The sequence below is a fragment of the Centrocercus urophasianus genome, unplaced genomic scaffold, assembly GCF_019232065.1.
Source record: "Centrocercus urophasianus isolate 14NV4802_14NV808 unplaced genomic scaffold, USGS_Curo_1.0 seq_40, whole genome shotgun sequence".
NCBI classification, from domain to species: Eukaryota; Metazoa; Chordata; class Aves; order Galliformes; family Phasianidae; genus Centrocercus; species Centrocercus urophasianus.
Genome location: NW_024884978.1, coordinates 4,766,797 through 4,783,064, shown reverse-complemented (window position 1 = coordinate 4,783,064; position 16,268 = coordinate 4,766,797). Strand labels below are relative to the sequence as shown.

At 54.6% G+C, this 16,268-nt stretch overlaps 1 protein-coding gene across 1 annotated transcript in view; it reads left to right on the top strand.

Annotated features, from left to right (window-relative positions):
- CACNA1G (calcium voltage-gated channel subunit alpha1 G) overlaps nt 1-16,268 on the top strand; it is an 80,935-nt gene that overhangs the window by 8,173 nt on the left and 56,494 nt on the right. Inside the window, exons 6-13 of the mRNA XM_042832988.1 lie at nt 108-200; nt 1,620-2,421; nt 2,512-2,556; nt 3,399-3,760; nt 13,925-14,076; nt 14,529-14,714; nt 15,735-15,849; nt 16,078-16,233. Of these exons, the coding sequence (XP_042688922.1) occupies nt 108-200; nt 1,620-2,421; nt 2,512-2,556; nt 3,399-3,760; nt 13,925-14,076; nt 14,529-14,714; nt 15,735-15,849; nt 16,078-16,233 (1,911 nt within the window). The remainder of the gene's footprint in view (nt 1-107; nt 201-1,619; nt 2,422-2,511; nt 2,557-3,398; nt 3,761-13,924; nt 14,077-14,528; nt 14,715-15,734; nt 15,850-16,077; nt 16,234-16,268) is intronic.

Genomic DNA, 16,268 nt, shown 5'->3' with positions numbered 1-16,268 from the left:
GTCTGGCACTGCTCTGGGACCAGCTATGGGTCCAGCAATGCCATTGCCTGCTCCCTTGGGGTTGTGATCAGCTGTGATGGGTTTGTCTTCCCCCTCTGCCTCACCAGGTCATCACACTGGAGGGCTGGGTGGACATCATGTACTTCGTCATGGATGCACACTCCTTCTACAACTTCATCTACTTCATCCTGCTGATCATCGTGAGTGGCCTCGTGGGGACGTGCAGTTGTGGAGTGGCCCGGAGGGGCAGGCAGAGAGCACAGTGAATGTAAAGGCTGCTCTCACGTGGGAGAGGTAGAAAACATGAAGGAAAGATGCTCTTAAACTCTGGTAGATACACTTGCTGTTGCTTCTAACACCTCTCTCTTTGTCCTCCACGCTCCCAACCCCATAGTTGCCTCCTTGAATTTAAGTTTAAAATAGACAAATTCCCCCCATCCTGTTTTCAGATCTGGAAGGGGGGAGGTTGGCCAGGAGCTCCCCCATATCCAAGAAGCCCAACAGGCGCAGAAGGGACATTTAGGAGAGGCAGCCCCAAACATCAGAGCACAGGCTGAGAAAGGAGGAAAGGATTCTGCCCACAGCGCACCCACAGCACAGTGTCACTGCACCCATCCACAGCAGAGCCTGCAAAGAGCTCTGGGGGGTGGGCTCTGTGATGGGCTGCGAACAGCAATGTCTGCTGTGATGGGGAGCTTGTTGTCTAGACTCCCTTCAGCATCAGGAGAGAAAAATAGGTGCTTTAGGAGGTGATTCATCTGCTCCTAAGGTAGACATTCAAAATAAGATGCATTGCAGACTTGATGCGCCTATTTCTCTCCCAACTCTAAAGGATCATTAGGTGCCTCACTCAGATGTGCTGAGTGAAGCTGAGATAAGTGAGATGAGTCCCTCTCTTCCTGTCTAATTGGCCCAAATCCAGCAAAATAGCTGAACCTCCATCGGGCCATTGGAGGGGTTTCTGATCCTCATCAGACCCTGATGAGAAGGCTGCTTTGTCTACAGCGCTTTTTGTGGTTCATCTGTTAGCTTCACCCCAAAATGAAGGAGCCCCTCACTCTCTGCATTCCCATAAGGACGGAGAGGAAGGGAAGCATTGCTTTCCTGGGTGCTGAGCAGTAATGGTGGTGGTGTGTGAGAGCCCATTAGTACATCAGAAATGCTTTGCGGTCCAGGCTGGCATCTGCAGAAAGCAGGACCTGGTGGGAGCCAGCCTGGAACTGGGATCTCCGAGCTCTGGATGCAGCCTGCTGAAGCCCCTTGCATAACAGTAACCTGCAAATCCCGTTAGCAGGGGAAAGGGATCTGCTCACAAGCTACCCACACGCTGCCAGAAAAAACGCTCCTATCAGGAAGGCTCAGCACATTCATCGTAATGCCACTAATTGCAATAATTACAACTGCCGTCTGCGGAGAGAGAAAAACACTCTCTTAAAAGAGCAAAAGCTTTTTGTCAAAATAATCTCCTCCTGCCTTTGATCTCTGATGTCCTCCGCGGAGTCCTGGCGTGAGAGTCCTGGGGGTCGGGGCCCTTACTGGGGTCCGTGTTCCTGGTGACTTGGGACCAGGCAGGGCTGCGGGGTGGGGGTGGCCGGGGCTGATGGCTCCCATCCCCGTAGGTGGGCTCCTTCTTCATGATCAACCTCTGCCTGGTGGTGATAGCCACGCAGTTCTCCGAGACGAAGCAGCGCGAGAGCCAGCTGATGAAGGAGCAGCGGGTGCGCTACCTGTCCAACGCCAGCACACTGGCCAGCTTCTCGGAGCCGGGCAGCTGCTACGACGAGCTCCTCAAGTACCTGGTGTACATCGCCCGGAAGGGCAGCAAGCAGCTGGTGGAGCTCTACCGAGTGGCGGGCGTGAGGATGGGCTTCCTGGCCAGCCCTGCCAGCAAAACGGGGGCTGAGCGGCACGCTGGCAAGCGTCGCTCCAGGAGGAGGAAGTCCTCGGTGCACCACCTCATCCACCACCACCACCACCACCACCACCACTACCACCTGGGCAATGGCAACCTGCGGGCGCCCCGCGCCAGCCCGGAGATCAGCGACGTGGACACCGGCTCTCTCCACAACGGGACCAACCGGCTGATGCTTCCCCCATCGGCCCCAAACCCCCACGTGGCTCCCGCCGCCACGGCCAGCGGCACTGAATCCGTCCATAGCATCTACCACGCCGACTGCCACGTGGAGCCGGTGCGCTGCCGGGCGGCCCTCCCGCAGCCGAGCCCAGAGGACATCCCCAGGAGCGCGGTGATGGGCAGCAAGGTGTACCCCACCGTGCACCCCAGCACCTCCCATGAGGTGCGGAAGGAGAAGAGCCTGGGGGAGGCGGCAGCGGGGGCTGGCAGCAGCACGCTGAGTGGGCTGAACATCCCGCCTGGGCCCTACAGCACCATGCACAAGCTGCTGGAGACGCAGAGCACGGGTGAGTGTGGGGCTGGGGTCAGCACGGGGCTGTGGAGCAGAAATGGGAGCTCCCTCCTCATTCTTTTCTCTTTCCATTATACCTTTTCAGGGTTCCTTTCAGTCCACGTTACAGATAAAGGGGATGGATTTCGAGGTGAGGTCAATGGGAATCTTCCAACCAACCCAATGCATCTCAGCCCAAACCAGGAGGGAGGTTTCAACCAATCCAAGGGAAATGATTGTTTGTAATGAACCCATTCTCTTTCTCTTCCCAATCTCCTCCCAGTATGCTGTTTTTCCTGTGATCAGAGGGGTCTGCTCCCCACATCCCTGTGTTCCCCACATCCTTTCACTCCTCAGCTCAGAAAGATTGAAGTGGCATCAGGAACGAAGTGCAGCTTTCCCAAAGCCGGGGTTTGACACCTTTCCTGCAAGGTGCTCATTCCCCTTCCACATCTTGAGCTTTCTGAGCATGAGCCAAATGAGCTCAAATGCATTTAGCCTCCAAGAAGGGTTTCCAGGCCAGGCTTTCCCCAGCCACCACTGTGACCTTGAGCACTGCAGGATTTGGCCTTTCCAGGCAGGATGTGTACAGGGAAAGCCACATCTCATCATCCCAGAGCCCATCCTCAGGTCTGGGCTCTGAGCTGCTGCAGCTCTGTGTTTGCATTGGTGCTGCTGCATGGATTTCTGCAGCTGGTGCCGGGGAGAAAATCCCACTGCTGCCGTCATCCCAGGAGCCACCTGGCAGCTGGGAGTGGGGGGAAGCTGGGAATTTTGGAGCATCTGCAACCAGTGGGAGCAGGAAGGGAGTTCTGCTAGTGGCAAAGCTTCTGCTAATTGCAGTACCGTGTGCCAGGGCTGTGGGAGATGATTGCTTTCTGCAGTTCTCTCATGGACCGTTGTACTGAGCACAACATTTTGCTGTCACCGTGCATAGGGAATTGCTCCTGTCCTGGCTAATGGGCTGCCCTCTCCTAAACGTTGGCATTGCAGGTCCCTGCCCAAGCTCCTGCAAGATTGCCAGCCCCTGCACCAAGCTGGACGGCAGCTCCCGCAGCCCCGAGAGCTGCCCCTACTGCCTGAAGGCATTGGCCAACGAGGCCGAGCAGACAGACAACGAGACAGACTCAGACAGCGAGGGTGTGTATGAGTTCACACAGGATGCCCACTACAGCGACCAGCGGGACCCACAGCGCGGCCGAGCCTGGGCCAGGAGCAGCAGCCGGGTGCTGGCCTTCTGGCGTGTGGTGTGCGAGACCTTCCGCAAAATCGTGGACAGCAAATATTTCGGCCGTGGAATCATGGTGGCCATCCTCATCAACACGCTCAGCATGGGCATCGAGTACCACGAGCAGGTGAGCTGGCTGCCCTCTCCCCATCCTGCATCCTTCATCCCACGTCCCAGGGATGCTCGGCTCCGTGCTGGCACCGCAGCCACGCGGCAGCTGGGGTCAGTGCAGCCGCGGACAGAAGGTCTATTGAATCCTGGGGGAGGAAGTGACAAATGCCTTCAGCTCCCTGGTGAGCGCTCCAGCAGCAGTGTGATGAATCCAAAATAGACTCATCGCAGGCTGTTCCTCCACTCTATTAGCGCAGTCCTTGCAGGCAAGAGGCGGCTGCGCTCCTGCCGAGCTTTTCCCTGTATATTGTCATTAAGAAAAGAGGTTGCCACTCTGGAGTGTCTCCATAGGGATGACAAGCTCTGCTCCCAGAAGGCGCCATCTGGTCCCTTTTGTGGCTGCATGCATGGATGCTTTGCTCCCCTACCCTGAGCCCCACGGACGCTGCACGGGCTGGGCTGGTTCCTGCAGGTGTGTGCCTTGTGCTGGGGAAGCCACGACCCTGGGTGCTGTGATGCTGCACAGCCCCGCTGCACACATGCTGGTGCTTGGCCCCAGCAGCTGCTTGGAGTGCTGGGGCTGTCCCTGCCACAGCCATCCCTGTTCCATGCCAGCCCCTTCTGGGAACCCCCTGCGTCTCGAGTCACCGTTGTTTATTCCCTCTTCTGGCACATTCTGCACTTGCTGCATGTGGAGACGTCCCCTCCCTGCCCACAGTGCTGGCGGTGGTGGCTGCAGAGTTGCTCCAAATCCTGTGTCCTCCTATGGCATTAATGCATCAGTGCCTGAACGCCAGGGAGACTCGGATGTGCTAAATGTGTCCCTTCAAACCAGCGCCTTCCCCGTGACGTCCTAATGCAGTCTGGCTGGCTAACCTTTGTTTTCAGCATGCATTAGCAGCTGTGCTCCTGTAGTCCCACAGGTAGGGAGCCACTCATCACAGGGATGCTCAGAGCTGCAGGGGAACCTTCCATGAGTTTGTTTAGTAATGAAGCTCATCTCCTGGGAACCTGCAGGGAGACAGCGTACAGAAACTGATAGCAGTTTGTATTTCTCCTCTGAGCGCATGGAAAGTGACAGCAGGTCTGCTGTGCTGGGATTGTCCAGCGGTGGGAGGCCAAGGCTGGTCGCCCGTTCAGCATTTCAGGAGGTGCTGCTGCAGGCTACTGCTGTGCTCATGGGAACCGTCCTGCTGGGATGGATGGATGGTTGGGATGGGATGGATGGGTGGGTAGGTAGATAGGTGGATGGATGAGTGCTTGGAGGGATGGATGGATGGAGTGGTTAGGCTCCTGGCTTGTTGCCTCAAGGGCAACAATGCATGTCCTTAATTCTTTGTCTTGGAGAAAATCCTGGCCTTTGCCCCACCAGCAGCGTGCCCTGGCAGGCAGGTAGATGGCAAAAGGCAGATTTTTGTGGTGGTTCTCTGGTAACAAGGTGAAGGAAGCGGATGTGCGTGGGGGACACCAGATCCTGTGGGTGGTTGCTTTCTCTGACAGTATTTTGAAGCTACTACTGTTCCAGATTCCTTTCTCCCAGGCACTCAGAGTGCATAGCTGAGCCTGTTTTTATTAGTTCATCTGCTTAGAGTGGCGGCAGAGAACAGAGAGGTGTTTTTCTGTTAACTTGAGAAGCTTATAGTCTGCAGTTTCATAATCTGACAGTTATGAGAGCAGGAATTGGAGTGGAGAAATGCTGGGCCAGGCCTTTCTGCGGGGATGATAAACACTGAAACATGAGATTTTTCTTTTATAAGAGACCTTCCTAAATGTGCAGGTATCAGCCTCACCAAATTTATCTTCATTGGGTGATTGTTTGCAGAGAGGTGATGGAGCTCAAAGGCTACTTGACTCTGTGAATTTCTATATTAATCTCTCTGCTTATTTGATGAATATTTACCTTTTCTGTTTTGTTTTGTTTGTTTTCTACGCAAGGCAGCCCTGGGCACACCAAGCTATATTAGGATAAATTCTTTCAGGACATTTCTCACCAGCACAGTGCTTGGAGGAGAGAGGATACTCCAGCAGCTGTGTGCTGCGAGAAGGGTGGGATGGGCTGGGATGGGCTGGGATGGGCTGGGATGGGCTGGTTCTGTGGGATCCCAGCAGTGTTGGGTAGGATCCAGCAGTTCTGGGACCGGCAGAGCATCCTGGTGCTGGTCGGCTGAGGTCCCCACCACAGCCAGGGGGGAGAAGTGAGCTCCTCTGGAGGCTTTGCATCCCGCCTTCACATCCAGAAGGGCCCTGGAAGGCTGGGACAGCCCTCGCAGCCACTTGTGTAGCTGACACCTCCCAAAGATGGTCAGCTGGGATATTTAGGAAAACAGCGACAGCCTGAAAGCATACTGAAATTGATAGGAACCAGGGGGTGTTGGGAACACTGCTCCCACCTGCTCCTGCTGTTTGCTTGTGTTCTTCCATCAGTCATCCGGGCCAAGATGAGCACCCTGGTCCTCATCCCAGGGCTTCACCCCCCCCCTCCTCAGAACCTCCGATCCCAAACCTCGCCTCTACAGATCACCACCTACAATAACATCATTGCAGCGGCCATTTCCCCCGGGGCTGGGTTTCCTCCAAGCTCCTTCAGGCACCGCTGGGCAGCACCCTGGCTGACTGCATCACCCGGCATGGGGCCGCTTCCACGTGGCTCCGGTGTGCGTGTGAGCACGGGGTGCAGCTGGCAGGGCGCAGCCATGTGCTGTGGGCAGGCTGTGCAGCCCCCCGTGCCGCCGGCTGTGCCTCTGCCATGGGAGGAAGGCAGAGGTCCGAGCAGAGGCAGCGCTCAGCGCGTCGCTGCTGCTGGGCAGCGGTGTGAAATTTTCCATCAGGGAAACGACAAGCAGATCGCTGCGGATTATTGATGTGACTGCTAAAGAGCTTGTTTTTCCACGGAGCTGAAGCGAAATGCAGGTAGAAACTGTTAGCTTTGGGTAGGGAAGTAGAAAGGTGATTTCAGGGTAGGCTCTGGGGGATTTTAAGTATGCTGCTGAACCAATTGACTGATTCGCCTTAGGGAAGCCGAGTCTCCGCAGCGATGCCGAGGCTTTGCAAAAGCTTGTTCTGCCATTGCGAGGGAGCAAAATGTGCTGCTCAACCAGAGGGCTCCTGGGCTGCACTCCCCTTGGCCCTGGCGGCGAGCCAGGCTGCACTCCACAATGTGCTGCTTTCCTTTCTCTCAAGCCCTTCCTTGGAGTGAAATGCAGAGGCTTAGCGCGAGGCGTGATGCTGAACTTCTCAGCAGGGGAAAGAATTCGGTGAGAGCTTCCTGAAGGAAGGGCTCGGGGTTTTGTTTTTGTTTTTAAAATCTGGTTCGCATTGAGCTGCCTGGCTGTTCCGATTTTCCTTGTCTGAACTCGCTCGGTATGAACTATTCCCCACATCTCCGTTTGTTTGAATAGCACTTGAATTTCAGCCGCTGTCTCTGCGGCGTTTCACCATTGTAATGAGAAGGAGCCGTGGTGCCACCCCAAGGGTCCTCGCCGGCCGCTCCAAAGCCGCAGAGGCCACAGCGTGGGGGTTTGGATCTCGGCAGAACCAAACCTGTGGGCTGTGGGAAGGAAGAGGAAATCATTCAGACCTCTGCAGACACTTTTTTTTTTTCTTCCAATTTTTGAAAGCAAATTGGAGGGGTGACGAGGGGGAATGGCTTTTTGGGACAGCATCCAGGGAGAGCAGCTCGTGGCAGCAGGAGGCCGTTCTCAGAGGGAGGAAGAAGGGGCCCTGCTGAGGCTTTGGGCTCAGAGCAGCATCTAAAGCTGAAGTCCTGCTGTGTCCTGCTGCAGGTGCCGGGTGTGTGATGGCGCAGCCAATGCAGTCTTGTGAGTGGTACCGCTCCCATCTGGGTTGGGGTTCAGAAGCACTTTGATCCCAGGACGGCAGCTGCTGGGTTGTTGGTCAGGGAGGTGGTGGAGTCAGCATCCCTGGAGGTGTTTCAAAACAGTAGATATCTCACTGAGAGATGTGGCTCAGTGGTACGGTGGTGATGGGCTGATGGCTGGACCAGATGATCTTAATGGCCTTTTCCAACCTTTAAGATTCTATGATTCTATGTGGAGCTGCTACTTGGCCATCCCTGTGTGCCAAAATGGGGTCTTTCCAAGTGCTCCTCTGCTTGCAGAAGAGGTGGTGGAAGATCACATGAGCTGCAGCCTGTGGGGTTCCCACTGCTCAGGTCACCCTGGACTGGAGGTGAGGTGGCACTTGGGTTGTGTCCCATTGGTGCAGGGATTCAGAGACCAGTCCTGTCCCCAGGCAGCATCCATCCTGGTGAGCAGTGCCAGCTCTGCACCACATCAGTGCCAGGCAGTGCTGGGCTCCCTTAACCCTGTGTCAGCAACCTATCCTGACCTTTTCACTATGAAGCTTGCAGTTTGATGATTCCCCCTGAATTAAATCTGATTTGTTAGGTTTTGATCCAGGAAGACACTTATGCATAGGCATGTGTCCCTCTGTACCAGGGAGATTCCCTTCTCTGGACACTGCATGCTCTTCCCAGGAGCCCGTGAAGTCCCACATTCATGCATGTCTTTGCTTCCTAGAGACAGCTCTGCTTCCACTTTGGTGCATGTCCCATGTCTCTATTTAACTCCGTGACACATCTCCCAGCCCCGTGCCAGCTCATCCCAGCCAAGCTCCAAGCTCTGGCAGCGGCTGCGGCTTCCCCTCCCTCAGAAGCTGCTGGCTCCAAGCAGGCGACATCCCGATTTCCCAGCACTGCAGCTGCGCGGGGCACTCAGCCTGCAGGAAAACAAGGTGCCCTATAGATTTGCACGTGTTGCATTCAATTAGCTCTTGCTTCAGCAGAAATTACTCTTATTAACGGTTTGTTGTTGGAGACCAGGGGAGTCAAATCGATGCTAATGGAAGGCATTGGAGCTGTTAATCACTGGGATGGCTGCCTTCAGAACCAGCTGGCTGATTGTCACTGGGGGTAATTCCTTCCCTGGACCTCAGGGGTTCTCCCAATCCTCAGCAACATGAGGGGTTTACGAGGTCTCCTAGGAACCCTTGTCTGTTAATGGACTTGCTCCCAATCTCCTGCAGAGCTGAGCCCTCAGGTGTGCTCACAGCAGCGCCCTGCCCATACAGCAGGCTTAATCCCAGTTTTGGAGATGGAATCTTTTGTGAATTAAAAGAGATTTCACGCAGTGGGAAAACGTTTGAGCTCTTATCAGACAATTCAGTTCTCTGCATGCGTTATGGATGAACTGACGCGGGTTTGCAACATCCCCTGAAGTCTCCTTCAGCTCTGTGGATGGGAGCTGTGAGCACCAATCCTCCCCGGTGCTTTTGGCTCGGGGTTGGAGCTCCTCGTGCTGCCCGGTCTCCCCCCACACGGCTGTTGTTTCAGCTGCCATCAGCGCCCAGCGCTATCGCTGCTCTGCCGGCGCCCACAGCAGCCTCTGCTCGGCCAAATGGCACGAGATGCATTTCTGGAGATGGCTCCATCCCCACGCGGACGGCACGTCCCTGCTCGGCGGATATCCGGCCGTTCCTCTCCGCTCGGCTTTGATGGCTGCGGTTGCGACCCCCGGCTGGGAGCCCGCACACGGCGCAGCTCGGGAGCTCCCCAGCTTCCCGCGAACGCCCTGATCGTGGCTTCCTCTGCGCCCTCCCAGCCGTCACCTCTCTTCTTCCCCGGTTCCCTGACGGAGGTCGGTTCGCGTCCCTCCTCAGCCCCAGTTTTCAGCTCTGTGTTATGAACGTGCATTTGCTGAAGGAAGGAAACCACCAGCGTTCCCCCGCGGCCGCTGTCAGCAACAGAGCTGGCGTTCGGGAGCCGGAAGGCGGTCTCAGCAGATCCGTGGAGGTCCGTGCAGGTGCCGCTCAGACTTCTCCTTCCCTGCTTCTTTTTGCCCTCCCTCCCCTCGGTACTTCTCAAGTACTAATGGGGAGATAAGTTGGAAACTTGGTGGAGCTTAACTAGAAATAGAGGGCTTTAAATCTCAAGTGCTTACAAGGTGTGACCAAGTGGAAATGCAGCTTTTGTTCAGCTTAAGCTCCTCCGAAACCCGGGTGCAGGGATGAGCTGCTCCGTGTTTCTCTTGCATTTTCTGGGATAATATTCATCCTGAAATCTCAGGCTGAGGGAGATGAGGAGCTCAGGCAGCTGCTGTGGCTGTAAGGATCGGGTGTGGGGCTGCAGGGCGATGGGGCAGAATAGCAGACCGTGGTGCAGCTGTGGGGTGGGTGCAGGGGCACAGCTGTGGGGAAATGCATGTTGGGGTGCAGTGGGTGGAGGAGCCGAGTGTGAGCCCTCCATCCTGCTGCTTCCCAAGCCCTCTTCCAAGAGGGAAATTCTTCTTTTTAGCCATTTTGGCAAAGGATCTGTAGGGAAAGCCTCACAGCACAGCTTGGACCTGGGCAGCGGGTAAATCCCTGTCCATCTGCTTCTTACTGGAGCCAGCTGCCAGCTCCGAATGATGGGCAGTCAGTGTGGGACAGGGCATTTTGCTGATTGATGGCTGCTTCCCTTCATCCGAATTCCTTACGTTTGCCCCCGTCTTGCTTGGGCCTCGAGGAGGACACAGTGCATCCATCTGCACCCGCAGGGAGACTTTGGAGGGAGGTGTCAGGCAGAGCAGATTCACCTGTTTATGTGACCTGTTTGATTTTTCTTATGTAAATATATAAATATATAAATATACATATATAAAATCTGCAGGTGATGACTCAGTAAAATGTTGGTGTTTCCTGGGAAATAGCTGAGGTCGTTATTTTCTTTCTGTGGTATTTTTCTCCAGTTGCCATGGAAATGCTTTCAGGAGGGCTCTGTTCTGCAGTCGGGGAAAGGCTCGAGAGTTTGTGTGCCGTCCTGGATGCTCTGCTGGGCTCCGTGGGGCCCTCCCTGCCCCCCAGGCACCGCTTTGCACTGGAGAATGGAAGGTTTTGGTGTTCTGTTTTGTTGTTAGGGAGATAGAGGGGAAAGCCACTCAGGTGCTTCTGGGCGGGATGCAGACCCCCCTTGGCAGGGCACAACCACTCCAGGTGTGCCCACACGGCCCCTGTGTGTGTATGTCCAGTGCTGATGGCCCATTCTGTGCTTCTGTGGCACACAGCACCCAAGTTAGAAGAGACCCATTAAGGATCGATTCCAACTCCTGGGTTGTGGCACAGTCACTGTGCAGTCGGGGCTGGAGGAAGGCAGGAACGAAAGCCTGGTGAGCTCTGTGCAAGGCGTGCCAGGGTGTTTGGTAGCATCCCATCACCCTACTGTGGGGAGTGGGGGTGCACAGCCCACGTGAGCGCTGGGCTGGGCTTGGGGTGCTCCCCCAGCATGCGTGGGGGAAGGGAGGTGAATGGGATGGATGTTTTCTTTCTTCTGCGGACAAATTCGGGGTGTTCTGTGTGCCCGTGCCCCCAGCCCCGCTCGCCCCCCCGCTCCCCGCCGTGTTGTTTTGCAGCACGGTGTTTGTTTGCTGCTTCTCCTGCTTTATGTGCTGCCAGCTCTCATCAACGTGCCGTGCTGTACAGCAACACACTGACACTGTGCCAACACAGAGCTAACAGGGGGTGATGTATCCAGGGCACCACGTCTGTGTGTCCGGTGGGGAGAGTGTCCTGGAGACACAATCCTGGATTTGTGCAGGATGAGCTGATGCCTGCATCTCTCTGCTTCTGGGTGCTGCTCATTTAATCATAGGATGTTTTCATTGTAATTAGTCACTGCTGCTACTGATGAGGAGATTAGCAGACTTCACTTTAGATATATATATATATATATAAACATTACCTGAGATATTTGAAGCATCTGTTTGAACATTTTGTGAACGAACGTTTCCGTGTTCTTCTTCAGGCTGACTTATTTATATTTTCCTATTCCAATATGGGGTACAGAGCAAATGGATGAGGGAGTAGGGGCTGGCATGAAGAGCAGGGCTTTCAGAACACTGGAGTTGGCCACATCTGAAACTCTTCCATCTACTTTGAGATGACAGTTTTAATTCCCACTGGATGGAAAAGCCACTTCCCTGCAGGATTTCAGTGCTGCCAAAGGGAGGATGCTTCAGACACGCCTGTGATTTCCCGAAGGCAGCAGCACCTTCTGAGCAGCCTCATTATCTGTGCACGTGGCTCCTTGGGAATCCCATAGCTGGGCTTTGGCGTTGCCCCCAGGCTCTGAGTCCCTGCAGGGTGAGCATCCCCTCGGGCGGGCACACAGCGCAACCCAGCTCCATCCCCACAGATAATTCCCAGGTGTGTGAAGGCACCGCTCATGGCACAGCGGTGATGCGTCCTTTGGAAGGGATGTGGAGCCCCGTGAGCTGCACCATGGGAATTGCCCACATGGGAGCACCCCAAGGAAACCCTCTGTGTAACTCACAGCACCCATCTGCTGCCTTGGGACCTGCTGTTTCCCAGTGCAGAATAATTCTTCGGGATGCTCCTTTCCTGCGACAGCTCTGGGCTGTGCTGGGGATGCACATCTTCTGCCTGGAGAGAGGAGGCTTGCCTGCCTGCTTCAGTCTGTTTGGACCATTAATATCTCAGGTTTTTATTATTAATTCTCCATTGAGTTTCAGGAGATCCTGCTCCGCTTTCACAATGTGCGCTCAGCATCTCAGGTGTTTGGATTATTTTCCTGCGAAGGAAATAGGAAAGATCACATGGAGCAGCAGCAGAGGGCAGGAGGCTTTTTGGGTACAACTCAGTAAGGAGGAGGGGCTGGTGGGCACATGGCAGGCAGTGCAGGGCTCCCCACTGTGCCTGGAGCACGCTGCTCCCTACAGCACTGCTGCTGCAGTGGTGAGAGCTCTGCTGCTGCGGCATGGGGGCACTTCTACCTGAGCTGGCATTTTTGGGAACTGATGTAGACTTTCAGCTGTTTAAAATTGTCCTGAATTGCAGCTTGGTGTATGGGTTCCCAGCCTGTTTGTTACTTCGTGTCCGAGTTCCTCCCACAGGGATGGGATGTTCAACCAGCACTGTGTTTCATACTGGGAGCCGAGTGTTGGCACTTGAGCTCCAGGTCTTGTCAGGTGTGTGCTTGGCAGATGCCAGCCAAGGGGATGCTCATCCACCAGGATGTCTGAGGCGCAGGAAGCATTCAAATCCCCCTTTTCTCCTTTTCAATTATTTTTCTCTGTTGATGCTGCCATTTCCTGCTCTGCCACCTGGGGACTGCTGCTTTGTCATCACAAAGTCCCACCAGGACCTCCGCAGGTCCTCTGGGACTGCTGCACTGCTGAGATAACGTCAGAGCAGTTTGAGTCCCCAGCTGCCACCGCATTGGGGTGGAGGAACTCGAGCTAAACAGGCTCGGCCAGCTGTGGCTGGAGACTTCAACACACAGAAACAGCAGGGGCTGGAAGCCCATGGGGATTTAACTGTTTATAGACAGCATATAGCCATAAAACCTTTGGTTTCTCCTGTCTCTGAAGCAGAGCTGACGATGCTCTGAGCAGGACCGAGGCACCAAGCCTTTGGGCTCCCACGCTGCCTGCTGAGGCTGGGACCTGCAGCTTCTGTGGCGCCGTGGCTGTGCTGTGCTTGTGGCTGTGCCTTGGGGTTAAATGGGGAGAAGGGCTTTGGGTTGAGATCTCCTGATGATGCTGGTGGTGAAGCCTGATCCCAAGCAGACTGCAGCACTGGTTTTGTCTTCTGCCATATGTTTTCCAATTATGCCCGCCCACCTGCCACGGAAAGCGCAGCGCTTGGTGTCTGCAGGCATTGTTGGGAACCCCCTGTGAAGCGTGTCAGAAAAACACAAAAGGCATTTGTTTGGGTCCAAGATTGCTGGAAGTCAGTTTGCTGGTTTTTTCTTTTTCTGTTTTTAGGTTGCCTGGCTGAAACTCTGGGATTGGGCCCTTCTGCAGTAGTGGTGTTCAGGTCTCCTGATAGTGAGTTTTTGGGAGGTATTTCAGTTATAGCACCCAAAGTCTCTGCTCTAGAAAGGTTTAGCTTAAATCGTTTGGTTCATGACACTTTGACATAAACCTACTGCTAACGCTGCCATGATGCAAAGTCCACATCTGGATTCACTCCTCAGTTTCCAACGGATGTATAAGCATGAAATATCTAATGGTGTTTTCCTTCTCTCTCCTGGGCTTCAAGTGAGCTATCGCCACGTTGTCCCGCTGCCATCAGCCTCACGTTCCCACACCTGTGCTATTTGGGCTGGCTGTGTTTCCAGGTGTATTTTCCAAATGGACAATGAACCGTTCCACCCCTTCTTTTCCAGCCAGAGGAGCTCACCAATGCCTTGGAGATCAGCAACATCGTCTTCACGAGCCTCTTTGCCCTGGAGATGCTGCTCAAAGTCCTCGTTTACGGCCCCTTTGGCTACATTAAGAACCCATACAACATCTTTGATGGGATCATCGTGGTGATTAGGTACAAACCTAGAGCTTCCCTTCATTTGGCTAGCCCATTAAAATGGAACCTAATGGTGAGTGGGCATAACTGCCTTCCTATGGCGCTTCTCTCTGCTGTAAGTTAACACAATCAGACACAGTTGCTAATAGATGCTTTGAGGTTATTTTCTGGTCGTTTCAGAGAGAGGCCCATGCAGAAAGCTATGTGTCTTGGGAGAGTCTGGGACCCAAATGGCACAACGAGTGCCCAGTGAAATAACTGCTTTTGGGCACGTACGGAACTGTGGTTGCAGCTGAGGGCTGCTGACCCTGGGTTCAGCCCCAGGAGGCGCTGGCAGCTCCTCTCTGCCCATGGTCTCCCGCTCCCCATCTCTCTTCCCTCCGAATTCCCCCCTCTCCTTTGCTTCTTCTCCCCATGCCTTCGTGCCAGGTGTTCTCTGCCCATCCCACAACGAACTCTTTTCCTCTCAGCGTGTGGGAGATCGTGGGGCAGCAAGGCGGGGGGCTCTCAGTGCTGCGGACCTTCCGGCTCATGCGGGTTCTGAAGCTGGTGCGCTTCATGCCAGCCCTGCAGCGGCAGCTTGTTGTCCTCATGAAGACCATGGACAACGTGGCCACCTTCTGCATGCTGCTGATGCTCTTCATCTTCATATTTAGGTGGGCGCTTGGTGAGAGCTCTGCGTTCCGGGGTGTTCAGTGGGATCCCATGGGGATGCGAGGGGACCGTGCTGGGGCATTTCTGAGCTCAGAGTCCCAGCGCAGCACTGGCAGAGGTTTGATGACAATCTTCTTTTAATTCTGGCCAAATCAGACATCTGTCTTCGCGAGATGATTTGCAAGGAAAATCCTTCGTCTGGATGATTCCTTGACACCACCCTGAGACATCTGTCCCATTACACGCAGACGAGCCTGGTGCTGAGAATATTGTTAAGGAAGAGGGCAATGTTGCTAAAATAAAGGCAGCAGAAGTGGTGCTCGTGCTCTGGCACGGCCTCCTCAGAGAAGTCAAGTTCTGCAGTGGGAATGCTAGAAATAGGTTTGGGTTTGGGTTTCAACTCAAGGCCGTGTAACATCCAGTCCTCCAGTGTCCCAGTGCTGGAAGGCTGATGAAAGCTGCTCTGTGCAGTAATGATCCTTTTCCCAGTGAGGCATTTTGCTCTGAAGCACTGTTTGCTGCCACGATGCTGAACAGAGCTGTGAATAATGTGATTATGCAGGTTACTGGCCGAGAGCAGGGGAAGATAAATTATTCCTTTAGCATCAATCTGAAATGAAAGGTATTCTGTTTTCATGTCAGAATTGGAAAAGATGTGGTGAGCCCCCTGATACGCTCCGTTCAGGCTTTTCGCAGGAACCCTTTTTGTCTTCCCCGCTCAGTTTAAGTGTGTTGTGCTGAAAATTGTGTCATCGCAAAGCGGAAAGTCAAAACATTTTGTTTAGAAAGAGCTGAAACAAAATGTTGTGGCTGACGAAACACAAAGGAAAAGAAAAGGAAGGGCTCACTTTCTGAAGCCGTGCGACACGGTTGACCCAAATTCACTCTCAGTTTGCACGTTCTCTAGGAGTGCTTTTCAGTGAAGGAGTGACTCATCTTTTAAAGATGGGACGCAGGGCTCTGCTGGAGCTGGGGGCAGTGATGCAGGGCAGCCCCGGCTCAGCACTGCGCTCTCCTCGCAGCATTCTGGGGATGCACCTCTTTGGCTGCAAGTTCGCTTCCGAGCGGGACGGCGACACTCTGCCCGACAGGAAGAACTTCGACTCCTTGCTCTGGGCCATCGTCACTGTTTTCCAGGTACAGAGCAGAGAGCAGCCCGACCTGCTGCCCTCTGGGGCTGTGGGGGGGTGGGGGGTGGCTGCAGCACGGCTCGGCGGAGCTCCTGTTGCAGGCATTGAGATAGGGACGTTAGTTACAGCTAGGGGTCACGTCCAAACCTGGGATGCTTGCCTGCAGACTGCTCACCCAGAGCAGATGCCAGCGTGCTGCTCTCTGTCTGACTCTCCTGAGGCATTTTCTCTGCAGATTTTGACCCAGGAAGACTGGAACAAGGTCCTCTACAACGGCATGGCATCCACCTCCTCCTGGGCAGCACTCTACTTCATTGCCCTCATGACGTTTGGGAATTACGTTCTCTTCAACCTGCTGGTGGCCATCCTGGTGGAGGGTTTCCAGACGGAGGTAATGTTCTCTCACTCATGCCTTTGTTGGCTTTG